At 38.2% G+C, this 17,664-nt stretch overlaps 1 protein-coding gene and 1 long non-coding RNA gene across 3 annotated transcripts; one reads left to right on the top strand and one right to left on the bottom strand.

The window, feature by feature from the left end:
• Nucleotides 1-484: 484 nt before the first annotated feature.
• Nucleotides 485-13,039, bottom strand: LOC110382744 (dnaJ homolog subfamily B member 12). The gene is made up of 6 exons (XM_064043092.1): nt 12,502-13,039; nt 6,410-6,519; nt 5,356-5,527; nt 4,727-4,935; nt 3,892-3,979; nt 485-3,394 (listed from the first exon to the last, which is right to left on the bottom strand). Exons 1-6 carry the CDS (start codon nt 12,833-12,835, stop codon nt 3,246-3,248), a joined length of 1,062 nt encoding a protein of 353 aa, XP_063899162.1. The 5' UTR covers nt 12,836-13,039; the 3' UTR covers nt 485-3,245.
• A 787-nt stretch (nt 13,040-13,826) lies between these two features.
• On the top strand, nt 13,827-15,085 carry LOC135119175 (uncharacterized). Of its 2 annotated transcripts, none has more exons than XR_010278031.1 (3): nt 13,827-14,094; nt 14,429-14,886; nt 15,020-15,085. It is a non-coding gene; the product is annotated as an uncharacterized LOC135119175 (long non-coding RNA). The 2 variants fall into 2 exon arrangements; XR_010278032.1 differs by having other exon boundaries at nt 14,429-14,615; nt 14,767-15,079.
• Nucleotides 15,086-17,664: the final 2,579 nt, after the last annotated feature.

The raw sequence follows: 17,664 nt of genomic DNA, 5'->3' as shown, positions 1-17,664 counted from the left end.
GTTTCTGGAGGCACGATAAACTGTATGTCCGGGCTGTCATTTGAACATTCTTGGCAGTCATTTACGGATAGTCAGAAGCCAGAAAGTCTAACAACAAACAACCAGTCTAACCAAGGCGTATAGGGTTGCTGGGTTAAGAGGAGGTATATAAGAGGCAGATAAGCAGCCTTTCCATGTAAAACACTGGTTCCCAGCTACATTCAGTGAGACTGGAAGCCGACTACAATATTTTCATCGTAATATTGTGCAATTACATTGTCTGTCTAGGATACGCCTAATATTGCGCAATTTAATTGATCGTCTAGGGGGCTCTTAGCCTTTGGTTCTTTCAGGAGTGTCCCAAAATCAACTGTCAACGTGAAATTGCTTTAGGTTTACGTTAAAATTATACGTAGGTAAACACTCCGTAAACATAAACAAAAATAATAACTCTGTGAAAGTCTGTGATATTACCGCAAGTCTTACAATGAAAAACTACACAAAATATATTTAAACATCTTTATTTATAATAATCAAATAAAACAAAAACATATATGTACATACATTATAGTGATTTTCGAATAAATTAACAAACTTTTTATTTATAACCTAAATTCGTTTATTTTGACTAACTTATCGTGAATGGTGAAAACATCTATTATTTTCAAACCTTTGACTAAAATAGAAAAAGAAATTTTCTTTCCCAAAGTTCAATCTATTTCTTAACCAAATTGCGTCATAATTTGTTCAGTTACTTTCTAAATATTTCTCACTACAAATAAATTATTTAAACCTTCCTATCATTGATATACAAAAAACTCAAGATGCACACTCAACGGCTCAAAAACGTCCTCACCAAATGAGCGCAACATTCAAAATTGTGCGCTCATTTGCTTCGTCCTAGCCGACCACTTCGCTCGTAAAATTGTATTGCTTTAACTACAGTGCGTTGTAATAACAACTTTAAACAATTCGCGTAAAGTTGAACTTGCTATAACATAAGCTAGTACCTTATAGAAAGAGACAGAATTAGTGTTCGGGGACACTTTCGAGCGTTACTTTCATTCGAGACTGTACATCTTGGGTTTTTGTATATAAATGCTTCCTATTTTATGAATCCCACGACCAAGATTTTGATTTAAACTAAAGACAATAAAAAAAAATTGTTTCTTTGGGAAAGTTGTTTTATAATCATGAGTAGAAACACAGTGTTTAAGCATCGGTCACTACATACCAGTCACCCTATGTCCTTGTCATATAAGTATGCCACTCTGAAATACGAACAAACCACTAATAGTAATACTATGAGAAAATGCAATGTAAAGGTTCGTTTTGAATGCTAGCTGTCGACTGCACTTGCAGTGACTGCATGAAATCGGCCGCAGCTGCACTCTACTGGGGCCTGATTCAATCTCAATACCAGTTTCAACCTTATCGGGCATTCTGCTACTAATATAAGACCAATCGTATTCCAATGACATTTCATTGGTTTGCCATTTTGTCTATACGGCAGTTTGGTCTACAATCATATTGCAATCGTAAATCATTTGCATACAATATGATCCATTATGTCACAGAAAAGGATAAAAACTTTTATTTAAAATAAAAATAGCGGAATGCCACATACGCTTCAATCGTAATTGACTCGTGATTGGATATCAATCGTATGTCGCTTAAATAAAATTAGCAGAATCAAGCCTGGTTTGTATTATTTACATGAAACCGTTTTATATCGAAGCGGCAGCAGCACGTGCAGTCGCCCTCAGATATTGACCGATTTCATGCAGTCACTGCAAGTGCGGTCGACAGTTATCTTTCAAAACGCACCTTAAGTGGATAATTTTCCAAGAGGAAAAAAGAACTAAATATTTGTTTTAAATTGGTCATTTTCATATAATTCTGGGTCTACGAGGCCAACGGATAATAACCGGGCCTCTGTCTTTTTAAATCAGGTTATATTCTAAAATATCTTGGGTTACAGTAGTTGCAGAAAAGGTTAAAGGTCTAAAATTATCGCAAAAATCAGAAATACAAGATTCATTATTTACAACAAAAGAAAATGCAACATTCCCGGTGATGATAAATAAAACTTTTCTAGTTCCTAAACAATATTATTATAGACATGTTTTATAACTTTTGGACATGAATTTATCTACCTAAGATTTGATCTCACGCAAGCGTGTGATCACTCCCGATACATAAAATAATAACATGCATATAGGAACTTAATCGTTATATGTATTTGCGTACTAACTACCGCCGGCGGATTAACTGACATCCGTGGGAACTACTTCACGCACCCGGATAAAAATCGATAAATGGGCAATATCATTCATCATCATCATCTCAGGCGGCGGACGTCCACTACTGAACATAGGCCTCCCCCTTAGATCTCCACAGATACCTGTTGGAGGCGACCTGCATCCAATAATGGGCAATATACACTGAAATATTTTTTCAAATCGGACCAGTACTTCAAACAAACCAACTCTTCAACTTTATAATATTAGTATCTAGATATTATATTTGGGGAATTTACAAACTCAATTTTTGGCTATAATATAAAATCGTGTAATTTTCATAAGACTAAATAGTATAGAGTAGATTTTGTGAATTCTACTAACAATTTATTTCGCTATTTTGACTAAAAAAATGTGGTGTACCTAGACTCAATTATATATAATTTACTTTAAAACATTTGAAAATAATACAAACTTGATATTATTTGCAGACAAAATATCGTGTAAACGATAAATATTGCCGTATGTAATCACCATTAAATATCATTAACATAAACGGTGATTAATACTGATATTCATCGGCGATGAAGGTCGTATTAAGTAATTTCTCACCGATATATTCGCGATATTTATCGGTGAAAAAGTGATGTGTAATAAGTGTCATTTTTAGGTGATTTTTCTGTGATACTTCTAGTTATTAAATTCGAAGTTGTGAACCAAACAAATACTAACATTAATAATTGGTAATCCCCACTGATATTTATCGGTGGTGATTTTCACAGAAATTTATCAGCACTAAATTACCAGTGGTGATTATCACATACTTATATCGGTGAATAATACAAAAATTTTCACAGATTTTTATCACCATCATTAGGTGACATATATTATATCATTGACTAAAACAAACTTTATTGGTGATGTTTCACAAAAATTTATGGGCAAATATTACCATCATTTGGTGATGTGATTATCACATACTGTTACAGGTGATTATAGATGATATAAATCGGTGATTATCACTGTCTATCGGTGATATTTCTGCAGTTTCTCGCAGCTGGGTGTGCGCAGTTTCTGCGCGTCTGCGTACTGCCTGCTGTCGCCGAAGTTTCTTGCTTTCCAGACCATGCTGTCGCGGTAGTTGCGTTCTCGTTGACACGCGTGACGGAGGCCCACTGGGGGGGAAAAGTAGCTGGTTAGTGGTATATTTATAGTTTTACTGTCCTGACGTCCAAAAAGTGCTGTATTGCAGCCAAGATTGAATAAATGATTTTTGATTTTGTCGGTAGACTAGTGGTTTCCTACGGTTTCGTTTAAGGCAAAAATTCATTGATAATATAAACGTCGGTTTTCTTATAACAACTGTTTACTAAGAATTTTACTCACATGACGAACAAACATACACAGACAAACTATTTATTGTGATTTTAAGAAAACTGAAGTTTATTTTACAGGTGTACCTTAGGCCTAAGTCTTTTGATATTGTTATATCAAAAGACTTAGGCTATTATACTAGATATTGTTATATCAACCCGGAAAGTGAAAAATTAAATGATTTTTGATATTTTACAGTTAACAGTAGGTAGATATATATGAGACGTGAGAAAAATATTTACTCTTCATTTGATTAATGTAGATACAATATGCGAGATTTAGGTGTATAAATAATTACCTATATATTCCTCCTCTATGGCCATCTCGAGTCGTCGCAGCGAGCCCTGGTAGTCAGTGTGGAAGTTCTCTTTCACGTAGTAAGGAACCTGAAACACAAGGAAGGATGTGTTAAATTGGTGGGTCTTGGCTGTTATTTATATTGCTTAACTTACCAACAATAATTTCACACTGTTAGACTGTGAAAACCTAACAGACAGACATTTTGTTGCTGGGTAGTTTGTCGCGCCACTTCTTCTTCCCAGCAATAACACATAGGAAGTGGTGAAGGGCGTCATGGGAGCTGTCTTTTGTAATTTGATGTTCAGAGTGCTGTTTTTAAGTCTTCTTGAATTAGATTTAAACGTCATAATGCGCTTTTAAAATTATTTGATGATATCTCAAGGAACCACGAACGCTTCGTTAGTTATAGTTTGGTCACGGCTACCGTTCGTTGTTTGACCTAGAAGAAGGCGCCTGACCTACCTTCCTTATGGTATCTCCGCTTATTTCCTTTCTCGGTCAGACATATCTTTCAGATGACCCGGCCCTGGTGGGGGCTTCTGGGGTTTGCTGACGACAAGGGCCTGTTGCCTCCTAGGAGACGGAAGGATGATGAGCCATCCGAAACTCACCACCCACGCATACGGTGGTCGGGAGTCATCCTTTGACACTCGGCACCCATGGTATCTTCCACATGGTGGCACCTACCTTGAGATGCTGCGTATCCCTGGGCACGGGGTACTTGGAGCTGGGCGTGAGGCTGTACACGGGCTCGCTGATGAAGTAGCCGGAGAGCATGGACAGCAGCACGAGCACCAGGACTGGGAGCAGCCTGCAGGGCATGGTGGCACTACCTTGAGATGCTGCGTGTCCCTAGGCACGGGGTACTTGGAGCTGGGCGTGAGGCTGTACACGGGCTCGCTGATGAAGTAGCCGGAGAGCATGGACAGCAGCACGAGCACCAGGACTGGGAGCAGCTGCACCAGGCCGGCGTGCTCGCGGGGCTCGGGCTCCCGGGCTCGGCGGCGGGCGTAGACGTGGGCACCGCCACCGGGGAATGCCGCTGGGGGAAGCGACAGACATAGTTAAAAAAAAACCGGCCAAATGCGAGTGAGACGCACGCACGAAGGGTCCCGTAATTTATAAAACGTTTCATAAGTGAAAAAAGTTCCGTACGTAGATAATTTTGCGCATCTACCTGTTGCCGTTATCGATATCAAAAAATGCATGGAAGCCACCCAAAATATTTATTTTATTCTAGTTTTCAGTATTTGTTGTTATAGCGGCAACAAAAATACATCATCTGTGAAAATTTTTCAGCTCAGCTCTCTAACTATCACGGTTCATGAGATACAGTCTGGTGACAGATGCACGGACGGACGGACGGATGGACAGACGAACGGACAGACAGAGGAGTGAAAACAATAGGGTCCCGTTTTACCCTTTAACGGTACGGAACCCTAAAAAGGCCATTATATCTTACCTGTAGCCCCAAAGAACATGTTAAACAACTCTTCAGCAGTGAGATCCGACTCGAATCCTCGCGAGTAGTACTGGTGATGGGTGGTCGGCGCGTGAGTTGGCTCTTCGCCACGTAAGTCATATTGCTTGCGTTTCTCCGCGTCTGTGAGTATAGCTGCCGCGTTGCCTATCGCCTGGAAAAATGAAATATGATTTATATACAAGATTGAATTTTAAGCAGTGCGCAACTTTGTCAACTTATCCCTACTAATATTATAAATGCGAAAGTAACTCTGTCTGTTACGCTTTCACGTCTAAACCACTGATTTCAATTTCAAATTTGGTACAGAGAGAGTGTTGACCTTGAGAAGGAACATAGGATAGTTTTTATCCCTGATTTTTGAAGAGTTCTCTTGGAAACGCGATATAACCGAACTCTACGCGGGCGAAGCCGCGGGCGGAAGCTAGTATTAGTATAAATTTATACGTATGCATTCCCCAGTGAGACCCACCAGGGCCAAAGCCTGCCGGTGCTGCGGGATTGTCCGCGCTCATTATCGCGGCGGGTTAGTCAGTAAGAGTCTGACACGAAGCGCTGCACACACGGGAGGATTCATTCATTTGGTGATTTCCCAAATAAAAAAGGCCCATATTTGTTAACAAAACAAACATCAGGTTAAAGAAAACCAGCTGTTTATAAATAAATCAAAAACTCCAATACTGAAAGGATAAATATTTTATTTTGGCCTTTTGTTTATACAACGATTGATTGCCAAAGAAATTAGTTTCACAGAAATCCTACCTTCATAGCAAAAACATGTATTTAAACCACTGTTTACGTAATCAGGTTTCGGTAAAATTAGACCTAACCGTTACTTTTCTTTCTTTCGTCTTTTTTATGGGTAGTCAGAAGCCAGAAAGTCTGACAACCAGTCTTACCAGAGCATATCAGGTTGCTTATGTAACTGTGTTGAGGAGATCAGACAGGCAGTCGCTCCTTGTGGCACACTGATACTCAGCTGCATCCGGTTAGACTGGAAGCCGACACCAACATAGTTGGGTAAAGGTTAGGTTACCTTGAAAGCTTCCCCAGCTCCCGGGGCGTGGTTCTTGTCTGGATGTAGCTGGAGAGCCAATTTCTTGTAGGCCTTCTTGATATCCGAGTCTGTAGCTTCTTTTGATACGCCTGAAATTATAACAAAAATAATGATTAATAACTATCTTTTTCCTGCGGTTTTGCCCGTGTTTTGAGGGAACTAGTTATCGTACCATCCGGGTACAATAAAACCGGCCAAGCGCGAGTCGGATTCGCACACGACGATCCTTACCATTATTTATAAAACGGACAAAAACGTTTGTTGTATGGGAGTCCCTCAAACTACTTATTTAATTGTAGTTTCCAGTATTTGTTGTTATAGCGGCAACAGAAATACATCATCTGTGAAAATTTCAACTCTCTAACTATCACGGTTCATGAGATACAGCCAGGTGACAGAAGAGCGAAAACAATAGGTCCCGTTTTACCCAATGGGTACGGAACCCTAAAAAAAGTATCCTATCTGTTATCCTAATGGTACCAAGCATGGAGAACAAAATGACTAGCGGAGGTACCATAACGGAAAATCTCCTAAGAAAGTAGCGCGACAACATGCGGGGCGAGGGGGACGACGAACTTTACTGTTTTCGCCCTTATAAGCCCTTCTTTGGACCCGACAAATTTTTGTATTACCATAGATCTTAGACAATTGATGCTATTGGGTAGCCCGGGTAACTGGGTTGAGGAGGTCAGATAGGGCAGTCGCTCCTTGTGGCACACTGGTACTCAGCTGCATGCGGTTAGACTGGAAGCCGACACCAACATAGTTGGGTGCAGGCAGGGCCGCGCCGCCCCTGTGTGCGAAGTGTGCGGCGCACACAGGCGCCAAGACAATAGGGGCGCCGCGCCGCCTCTGCCACCTAAATTATTTTTGTTACCTATATGATTGTTTTTTGTAGTGGAGTATCGACAAATAGGTACAATAGGCGCAACATAGGCCTTGTAAACTACAAAACATCTATAACGCTTATTGAACAAGTCTCTCAATATTTAATGTTTATTATTATTCACGTTTATGGTTTCATTTTACGTTTAGGGTTTTAGTTTACATTCCTTACGAACTCAACGTTAAAACGGCGGCAGTTCTTTGAACCAGGGAAAAAGTACTAGTTATTTAAAACCGTAGAGGCGCCGAGTTTGTATGAGTATGAGTGAGTTTCTGAACGCAGCCCGATGCGATCACGGGTATTCCTCGATTTTAACGAACGAGATAGCTAAGGTAAAACAAAACAAATGAACAATCATTTGATTGAAAGTATGTGTAATACTAGTAGTATGGCCTCCTCTATGGATATTGTTGCTAAATTAGTTAATCTTTCCTGACTCATTGTAGAGCGCAGGTAATTTTTTATAAGTTTTAATTTAGAAAAGGACCTTTCCGCGCTTGCTACTGTAACTGGCATAGTTAGCATAATTCGTAATGCTATTGTAATGTTAGGGCATACAGCTGTCAAATTGTTTATATATTGTATAAATGAAACCATTAAGGATTTCGCAAACAAAAAAGCGAGAAAAGTGGAAATATTATAATTTAAGTAATGTTTGTATTCTTGCAAATGTTAAGACTCTTGTTGTTTTTTTAAAACATAGGTAGGTAATAGTCATATTAGTATGTCTCCTCCAGACCTCGGGACTATAGAGTCCCGGATTTTTGGGAGGCGAACGTGGGGCCGAAGCCAACACGCTGAAGCCCTTTTGAGACAACTTTAATGAAATGGTGACACAAAACCGACGATTATCCCTGTATACACTATAGAAATGTACCCAAGGACAATCCCCGGTTCTGTAGTAAACTATTGCTAACTATGGATGAAAACTACTTGGGCGATTGTGATGGGATGCTAGTGGGCTAGGAATGGGTAAACTACGGGAACTATGGCACCTGCCGATAACAATGTAATAAATACACGTAAAAATGGCAGGTGGAGACTCGCCAACTCACTTACTGGGCCCCCGGGAATCAGTCGCTAAATCGCAACAAGGGGGCAACAGGTACATGAGCGGCTGAGAAGGGTGAGGATACCTCGGCGGACTTTAAACGCAGATCACGCGCTCCCTGTGGGTCCAGCATCACCGGCCCACTCGCCACTTACCACGAGGCACCTACCCTCCGAGCATTGCTCTAGCGACTCCACTCTGACCGGCCGGTGAAGGCAAGCCAAGAGGCGGGAGACCTATCCCCCATATTAGTATTATTATTCTTAGAATTAAAAATATTCATTCAAAAATTAAATTCGTTTTTCATCCCACCATCTCGGAAAGAGTAGTTTTACCCTTTGATATCTGAGCGCAAAAGTCGTTTTTATCCTCTAGAGCAGTGGTTCTTAACCGGTGGTCCGCGGACCACTGGTGGTCCCTGGAGGCATTCCAAGTGGTCCGCGAAGCATTGCTTCGCGACGTTGCTATACGTTGTCTAACTTTATTTTTAAAGACTTATCTATGCGAACAGGGGTTTTCGAATGGACGTATATACGTCCATCTTACTTGTCTAACAGAAAAAAAAAATGTTTGGGCTACATTTTAAGTAATTTTGGCTTTGAGTCTTAAAGATATTTATAATTTCGCGCTCGCTTCGCTCGCGTATTCAGAAACTATGTGCCCTTGTATTTGCATTTGTCAACAAACTTAAAAGTTAAGTACGTTTGGGCCATATTTTCCCTAATTTTGGGTTTGAGTCCGAAAAAAATTTCGCGCTCGCTTCGCGCTCGCTTCGCTCGCGCTTTTGGAAGCATCTAGTCGATTGTTCATCACAAAAATCTCATTACACTAAAGTCTGTAAATTGTTTTTAGCTAAATAATAAAGAAATGAGTACTTATTATAAAGTGTGCTTGTATTCTTTATCAAAGAACCCTCAATTTAGGTAAACCAATGTGGTGGTCCCCGGCAAGACAAACTTTTGGTAAAGTGGTCCCTCATGCCAAAAAGGTTAAGAACCACTGCTCTAGAGCGGCAAAGTGATTTGAATTTAGAACATCGAGTGCAATATTCCATTCGTGACAATCTTGATAAGACTATTCAATCAAATACATTTTAAACAAATAAAATACTGCTTAAAATAATTATTCAATTAATTAAGTTTTATGAAATAATTTATTTACACAGATATTTACAATAAAAATCAAAAACTATCCTAGTAAAACAAACAACTAAAAAGCGTCAAAAAATTCGTCCCCATCGCTGTCAACTAGGAGCGTGCCCAAGAGGCTGGCAGCATTACCTCGTAATTAATTAAGTAATTTTTATTATTGTTTTTATATAGATTTTTAACCTCGCTTCATTTTTAAACTTGAGTTTTCAAATAAATGAACTTTAATATGTACTTCATTTTAATTTGATACTCGTATGTGCGCGCCATTTTGTTTTTTTGCGTTTAGAAATTTCCTCGATGAGGTGGGATGAAAAGTTACGTGTTGCACTCGAGTGCAAAGATTTTTCACCTTGTGCTCTTTTGATTCCCTCGCTGTCGCTCAGGATTCTGATTATTGAAACATTTGCTACGCTCGTGTTTCAATTTTAGAATCCTTCGCTTGCTCGGTCATCAAAATTGAGCCCGCGGTTAAAAAGCAACTTTGCACTCTTGTATAACAAATAACTATTTTATGATGATTCGTTAAAAAAGAGGCGCTTCATAGGTTTCGCACACAGGCGCTGCCGGGGGTCGGCGCGGCCCTGGGTGCAGGCTCGGGAGATGGAGGATGGGGGAGATCTTTGAAAGATGTCCCAAGAACCCGAACGCTTTGTAAATGATCGTTTTGGTCATACCCTCCGTACCAATTTAACCTAGAAGAAAGCGCCTGACCTACCTACATTATAGCATCTCCTCTCATCTATCCTTGCGCCGTGCATTTACGTCATACAAAATACTACGTCATGATACGGCCACGTCAGGTAACAACGGTCAAGGAATAAATAAACATTTCAATGAGTCATTCTGACGCTACGAGTAGACGGGACTATTGTGTAATATAGGTATGTGGTTTAGGCCTATTTGACATTACGCTTACATAGGAATTCAACATCGCCGAGGTAACTGGGTTGAGGAGGTCAGATAGGCAGTCGCTCCTTGTAAAGCACTGGTACTCAGCTGCATCCAGTTAGACTGGAAACTGAACCCAACCAAGTTGAGAACTGCTGTCCATACTGGGATAAAATATAGCCTATGTTACTCGGGAAGAGTGTAGCGCCCCAACAGTGAGAGAATTTTTCAATTTTCAAATCTGTTCAATATCATAATAACAGTGATTAAGTCAATATTTGAATCAATAGTCACCAAGGTCATCGACATAGCCCACCGAATCAGCAAGCTGAAGTGGCAGTGGGCTGGCCATATTAGCCGAAGAACCGATAACCGTTGGGGTAAACGAGTTCTAGAGTGGAGACCACGACTCGGCAAGCGTAGTGTAGGACGTCCTCAGGCACGGTGGAGTGATGACTTGCGCAAGACGGCTGGCAGGAGCTGGATGCGAGTAGCCGAAAATCGATCTCAGTGGCGTGCACTTGGAGAGGCCTATGTCCAGCAGTGGACTGCGATAGGCTGATGATGATTTTTTTAATATCTATTTGTGTAACATCCTATCAAGATTATTCACTACTAGTTAAGTGTCTACTCAAATCCAGTACAGTTCATATATTTGTACTTTACACAGCACACATAAGCAGTTGTGCCCATTTGCATGTAAAAATAGTCAGACATTTGAATACATTGGTCAAAGGTCAATTTTGTTTTTTTGACAATTCCAGTTGTGTTCCACTCTAATATTAGGAACTACTTGTCTACTAACTGCTCTTTGTGTGAACTATTTTCTATACCTAAATTCCTTCCTTGATCCTTCCTTGGGCTGTCTATCACTGAAATAATTTTTGACCGTTAGTTTCTGAGATTAAGGCATTCAAACAAGCAAACTTATCACTTTTATGATATTAGTATCATCATCTCAGCCATAGGATGTCCACTGCTGAACATAGGCCTCCCCTTTGATCTCCACATATTAGTATATTAGTATAGATACATATATTTAACAAATGAAGAGAACATTAGTATTACAGGTAAAACTTGACCCACAATAGAAACAGTTTTCCTTGAATTTATAACACTCAAGGTTGTCTTGATATTTTACAGACATTTCATTCTATTGTAAGTAAAGTAAATACAATATTATATACACACAAATGAATGTTTCCTTTCTTTTACTGTTACAGCCTTTGTATCATCCCACTGCTGGGCTGCTGCCTCCTCTCACACGGAGAAGGATTGAGCGTTAATCACCATGTGCGTGAGATGCGGGTTGCTGATTTCAGACTATATAGTCCAATAGTGTTTCCTTTCTATTATATTATTAATGTATAGATAAATGGGTATTGTTTTTGTGCAGCAATGGAATTTCTGCAATCTGCTTTTGGTGTAACTGCCCGCAGCTGAGTACCAGTGTGAAAACATTTTATCTATATTTTATATCAAAAAAATATCCTCCAGGGAGTTTTAAGGACAAAATTTTGAGATTCAAATATTTTTACAATTTCCTTGAAACATTTTTTTTTCCTTTAATAACTTCCTTCTAACATGAATCATGCAAGTATACTAACTGACAGCCTTACTACAAAAGCTTAAACATCTGTTGAACACTTGTCAAAAAAAAAGTGTGGCTGCAAAATGCAAAATTCAATGTCATAATCGGTCATTATTTTAGACAAGTGTTCAACAGACGTTTAATCGTTTTTGTGGTACTGTGATTGTTTAACTATTGTGTCTGCATTGTGGACAGTGAAGTGATTAACTGTGACATAATGCAGCACTGCAATATTATAAAGTCATTACAAACCTACTTTAGAGCATTATAGTCTGAGCATAACAGTAGACAACTATTAACCGTCATTCATTCCTTACCACTGAATCTATGGTACACTTTCAGTCAAGATTTTCATTAGAAACTACATATCTACTAAAAATAGAGACTCTAGGCTTTCTTAGAAGGTTATTATACACAATTTTAAGCCTTCTAATCACTGAGAATAAGTATATAAGCTAGTTGAACTTGAAACTAATGACTAATCAGGAAAAATGGTCAACTTACCCAAAATTTCATAGAAATCCTTGCACTTATTCACTCTACGAACTGCCTCTTGCTGTTCCGCAGTATATTCCCTCTGTGGAGGCTGATGAGCAGGAGTTTTCCGTCTCCTCACCTCTTCAGCACTAGGACTGGAAGGTGGTGTCCGTTTAGGCGCCGCTGTAGAAGGCCCCGCAGCCCTAACCCGCGTCAACAACTCTTTAGCATGCGTAGTAGGGTATAATCTCTCAGCTTTAAGCAGAAATTTCTCTGCTTTCTCCATATTCCCTGCTGTAAATGCATTTTGAGCGATCGCTATGCATTTTTCAGCCTCGTCCTTGTTACCATCGAGCGTCATTTTTGCTTCTTTTCTTGCTCTTTGGTCGTGTAAACTGTGTTAGTAAGATAAAAGACACGTCGCGCAATACTTTAGTGATCGCGACGCGCAAATCTAATTAGCGCAAATAGAATTTAATTGCGTTTAATTCACTACATTTATGTGAAATAATGGTAGTAGCTATTGCGTCAATCAAAATACTGCAGTGCTGCCAACTGAAGCAATAAAATTTAGGGTTTCCGCATGTTTTCATAGTTTCCGCATTTGGTAGTTTTTTTTTTTTGTATTTTACAAAAAAAAATGGTAGATTAATGGATAGATTTACATTTGGATGCTGTGTGCTTTCTCAATAATGTTGAGAAAAAAAAATGTAGGTCCAATTCCCATACATTTCTTGAACTCGCCTTTAAAAAGTATTCGCTACTATCATGACAGTAAATGTCCAAGATACTCTAGAGATATTCATAAGAAAACTTTTCAGCACAGTACGTTGAATAGGAGCCCGTTGCCATTAAAATAACATAATTTATCCTTATCACTACAAAGTACACAACAAAGTCGCTTTTTCTATCCCCATATCCTGTTATCCCGTGTGAAGCCGGAGTTGGTCGCTTGTCTCGTATAATTACAACTCTAATAAGAAGTAAACTTGGATCAGGGTATCTATATCTATCTATTTTCTAACGGCTGTTCCTAATATTCTATCCATTGTTCTGATTACTAGAGAGAACTTAAACATTACTTTCATAATGTATAAATCATATCAATCGGAAAACAAAAGATATTTCGTTTATTTTAATCCACAGTTCTATGTAGAAAAATACTACCATCGGCACTTATTAGTACCTAAAACGTAACTAGATGGCGTTGCCGCGTTTAAATTCGCGCTATGGTTTCGTTCACAAGTTTTGACTAGGTTGTGAGACGAACCTCGTTTCGGTACAAACAAACAGACAAACAGACAAAGTTAATAATACTAGCTCTGCCCGCGGCTTATAGCCTGCGTTGAATTTTTGATCGTCGTTAGTCATAGAGCAACACAGGCCACCGGCGGACCGGAGGGGAGTAGCCATACACAGGCGTTCCCCTCTGTCAAAGTACAAGTCCAAATGGTCCTATGCGTACAATAAAACTAGTTGCAACTAAACTATTCGCTAGACTAAATCTAGTTGCGTGAGTGAATCGACGTCGTCGTAAAAAATGCCGAATTGTTCTGTTTTTTGCTGCAAAAAGAGATCTGCCACGTCAAATTTACAAAAAGATGGCGTTACCTTTCATATGTAAGTAATTTTTAATTACGTTATTGCTATTTACTTCTTATAAACTTAAAAACTGCAATATTATCAATCGTGTTGTTTCGGATTTGTTTACCAACTAAGGCCGTGCGTCTTCATACAAAACGCGGATCGGTCGAGCGACAGATCCGAGTCTTTTCCTAGAATTCGCTGTCACCGAGCGAGTGTTGTTGCCGGTTTGTTTGTAGATAGTTATCGATGAAAATGAGAAAGGTCAAGTCAAATCGGAGAAAGTTTTGAGATTAGGTTTTCTGATTTAAATAAAATTACTGAGTGAGAACGTCAACTACATATAATGTGTTTTATTTATATATTGCAGGTTTCCTAAAGATCCAAATTTAAGAAATATATGGAAGACATTTTCTCATAACAGACCAACCTGGATTCCCACAAGAAATAGTGTCATTTGCTCAAATCATTTTAAGACCTCTGACTTTCAAGTGTTGGCGAACAATAGGAGGAGATTAGTCGATGGCGCCAAACCAACCGCCAACTGTATTTGTTCCGTAAGTTTTTATTTTATTCATGTGCAAGGTCATAGATAATATAATACTAGCTTAGGTAAACGAATAGTACATTCCACATGATGTACCTCGTTGACGTTAGTCATAGTGGTGAAATGAAGCCTACATTTTTAAACTTAATCTAATTTTCCAGAATCATCGACAATCATTAAATATACCAGATGAGAGGTTATCATCTAATGGGCCCATTAATGACACTCGGACTATTCCTAATTCATTGACATCACCGTGTAGATCGTCAACTCCTCAAAATGTGAGTTGTTTTTAAATCGTTTATTGTAGAATCGCATATTGATAAATTTGTCATTCCTTCTATTTTACTGTTGAGATTAAGTAAATTATGTAAAGATATGATAAGAGATAATTATTTATTCATTTGTTTTCAGACTCAGTCAAAGGAAACATCTAAAAAATCTGCTTCAATTCCCACTACTGCACTTACACCAAGAAAAGAAAATGCAGCAACAATTAGATTGTCAGAAAAAAAATTAAAAGGCTACAAGCTAAAAATCTTTTCTTAAAGAAAAAGTTGCTGGGCTAGAAGAAATTCTTCAGAGTTTAGATGAAAAAGCTTTGATAGATAAAGAGGAAAGGATGGTCCTGGAAAAATAGGCGTTGAAGAAGCAGAGCTTATTAAGCGTCAATTAAAGAAATGTAAAGTGGAAAGCTCTCACGAGCCAAGTATTCACCAGAACTGAGGTGTTTTGCTCTAACTCTCAACTTTTATTCCCCCAAAGCTTACAAGTATGTTCGTAAAACGTTTGGGACGTGTTTACCTGCTCCGCGTACTTTAACTAAATGGTATAGTAATATTGATGGACGGCCCGGTTTTACCAAAGAAGCCTTGGCGGCCTTAAAATATAAAGCCGATGCCAATCCACATAGTAAAATTTACTGTACTTTAGTTTTCGATGAAATGAAAATAAAGACACAATCACATGACAATCCAAGTGGTGACAGACGATTCGGATATATTGATTATGGTTTCGATTTAATAACTGATAATACAGATGAAGCTACAGATGTCCTAGTTTTTCTATTAGTAGGCATTAATACTCCATGGAAAGTCCCAATCGGATATTTTTTAGTTAAAGGTACAAGTGCTAAGTTAAAAGCTCAACTTGTAACTAAAGCGTTTGAATTAGTACATGAAACCGGAATAGAAATAAAAGCGTTAACGTGTGACGGCGCAAAAGCAAATTTAGCGATGGCTACGGAACTGGGTTGCTGCTTAGTTGCAAATAAATTGCAAACTACTATATTAGATCCCACAACGGGGCAACGAGTTCACTTTTTTTTAGATCCAAGTCACATGTTAAAATTAATTAGAAACACTTTTTGTGACTACAAATGTTTTTACGATGATAATGAAAATAAAATTCAATGGTTATTTGTGGAAGCATTACATAAAATACAGGAAGAAGAATTATTTTACATGGCTAACAAATTAAAAGCAAATCACATTTATTACAAAACAAAAATAATGAATGTTCGCCTTGCAGCACAATTGTTCAGCGGAAGTGTTGCTGATGCGCTTTTGTTTTGTGAAAAAGAATTACATTTATCGGAGTTTAATGGATCAACTGCAACTGCGAAGTTTATTTCACTGATAAACGACGTTTTGATATATTGGATTCCCGGTCACGTCAAACTGGTTATAAAGAGCATTAAACCATGAAAACTTTGAGAAAGCTTTTCGAAAAATGGATGAAGCTCAAAGCTTTTGTTGAGCTTATCAGCCCATGTAAAGAAACGCAACGGGGAGTCGCATAAAATTAAATTAGTAGATTCTCCTCGATACACGGGTTTTTTAGGATTTTTGATCTGCATTGAGAGTACCAAATCTATCTTTCGAGATTTAATACAAAACCAACAAAATGGCCTCAAATATATGCCACTACATAGGATAAGCCAAGATCACCTCGAACTATTTTTTTCCATAGTAAGGAGTCATGGTGGTTATTGCGATAATCCCTCAAGCTCCCAGTTTGAAGCAATTTATAAAAAAATTCTTGTTAATACAGAATTAACACAAACGGGAAACGGAACGAACTGCATTCCATTGGAAAAAATTACGATACTGAATTGCACATCTGCACTAGAAAAAATTAATGCTTCAACAGTACGACAATACAATAGCAATGACGCTACTGACGAACACAATTTTGATAATTTTACTGACGATTTAATTGATGAGATTGAAGCTCTAACTTTTATCCCCTTTGCGGAAAAAGTTGTGGAGTACATAGCGGGATATGTTATTTTCTCAACAAAAAATTAAATGCAATACGTGCATTAAAGGTTTGCTTGGGCCGATTGATGAAAAAGTTTAATTCACCAGAAAAGCAAAGGAAAGTTACTGTATGCCTCAAAAGAAGTTATACTTTTATGCCGGATTTGTGAAAAAGACATAAGAAGACATTTAAGTGACGACAATAAACCTACACGATCTTGTACCACACATGAAGTTGTGACACGTTCCTTAAAACAATTTATTGGCAAAGACTTGTTTCCCTCAATCAGTTACCATTCACACGAAAACGATTTTACAAATCATAACTTGGAATTAGCAAGATTAATAATGCAAATATATGCTGATACAAGAATTTCTTTCTTAATGAAAAAACAAACCCCAAAATGTATTCGTCATATTTATAGAAAATTAATCCATTTTAAAACCAGTGATAGTTCCGTATCAGTATCTTATCAGTAGTTTTAAAAGGATTAGTTTTATGTTATTAAAAAAAAATGGTAATTTTATTTGTTATATGTGATTTGATTATACATAATAAATAAAGTCAATAATAATATCTGCCTTTGAATTTAAAGCTAATTTCCCTAACCGAGTTTTTGAATTTATCGATAATGCGTATCGACAGTTGTACAGCTATGGGTGTAAGGACTTGTTAGTGTAGTTGCGTCATATTATTATACTATTATGACACGGATTGTTTAAATGTGTGTGTGAAATTGTTAGTGTATTTTTCAATTGTCAGAGTGTGCGTTTCGTAGTGACATAGAATGTTTTTGT

Source organism: Helicoverpa armigera, chromosome 30 (assembly GCF_030705265.1).
Source record: "Helicoverpa armigera isolate CAAS_96S chromosome 30, ASM3070526v1, whole genome shotgun sequence".
NCBI classification, from domain to species: Eukaryota; Metazoa; Arthropoda; class Insecta; order Lepidoptera; family Noctuidae; genus Helicoverpa; species Helicoverpa armigera.
The sequence above is the reverse complement of the archived record's forward strand: the minus strand, read 5'-3'. Positions and strand labels throughout refer to the sequence as shown.

What these genes read in the sequence shown, in the direction of transcription:
- LOC110382744 (XM_064043092.1), bottom strand. Translation starts at nt 12,835, where the DNA reads ATGACGCTCGATGGTAACAAGGACGAGGCTGAAAAATGCATAGCGATC. An exon ending in CATGTTCTTTGGGGCTACAG is followed by an intron (nt 4,936 to 5,355) that starts GTAAGATATAAT and finishes CGCTTCCCCCAG; the next exon opens with CGGCATTCCCCGGTGGCGGT. An exon ending in CATAGAGGAGGAATATATAG is followed by an intron (nt 3,395 to 3,891) that starts GTAATTATTTAT and finishes TTTCCCCCCCAG; the next exon opens with TGGGCCTCCGTCACGCGTGT.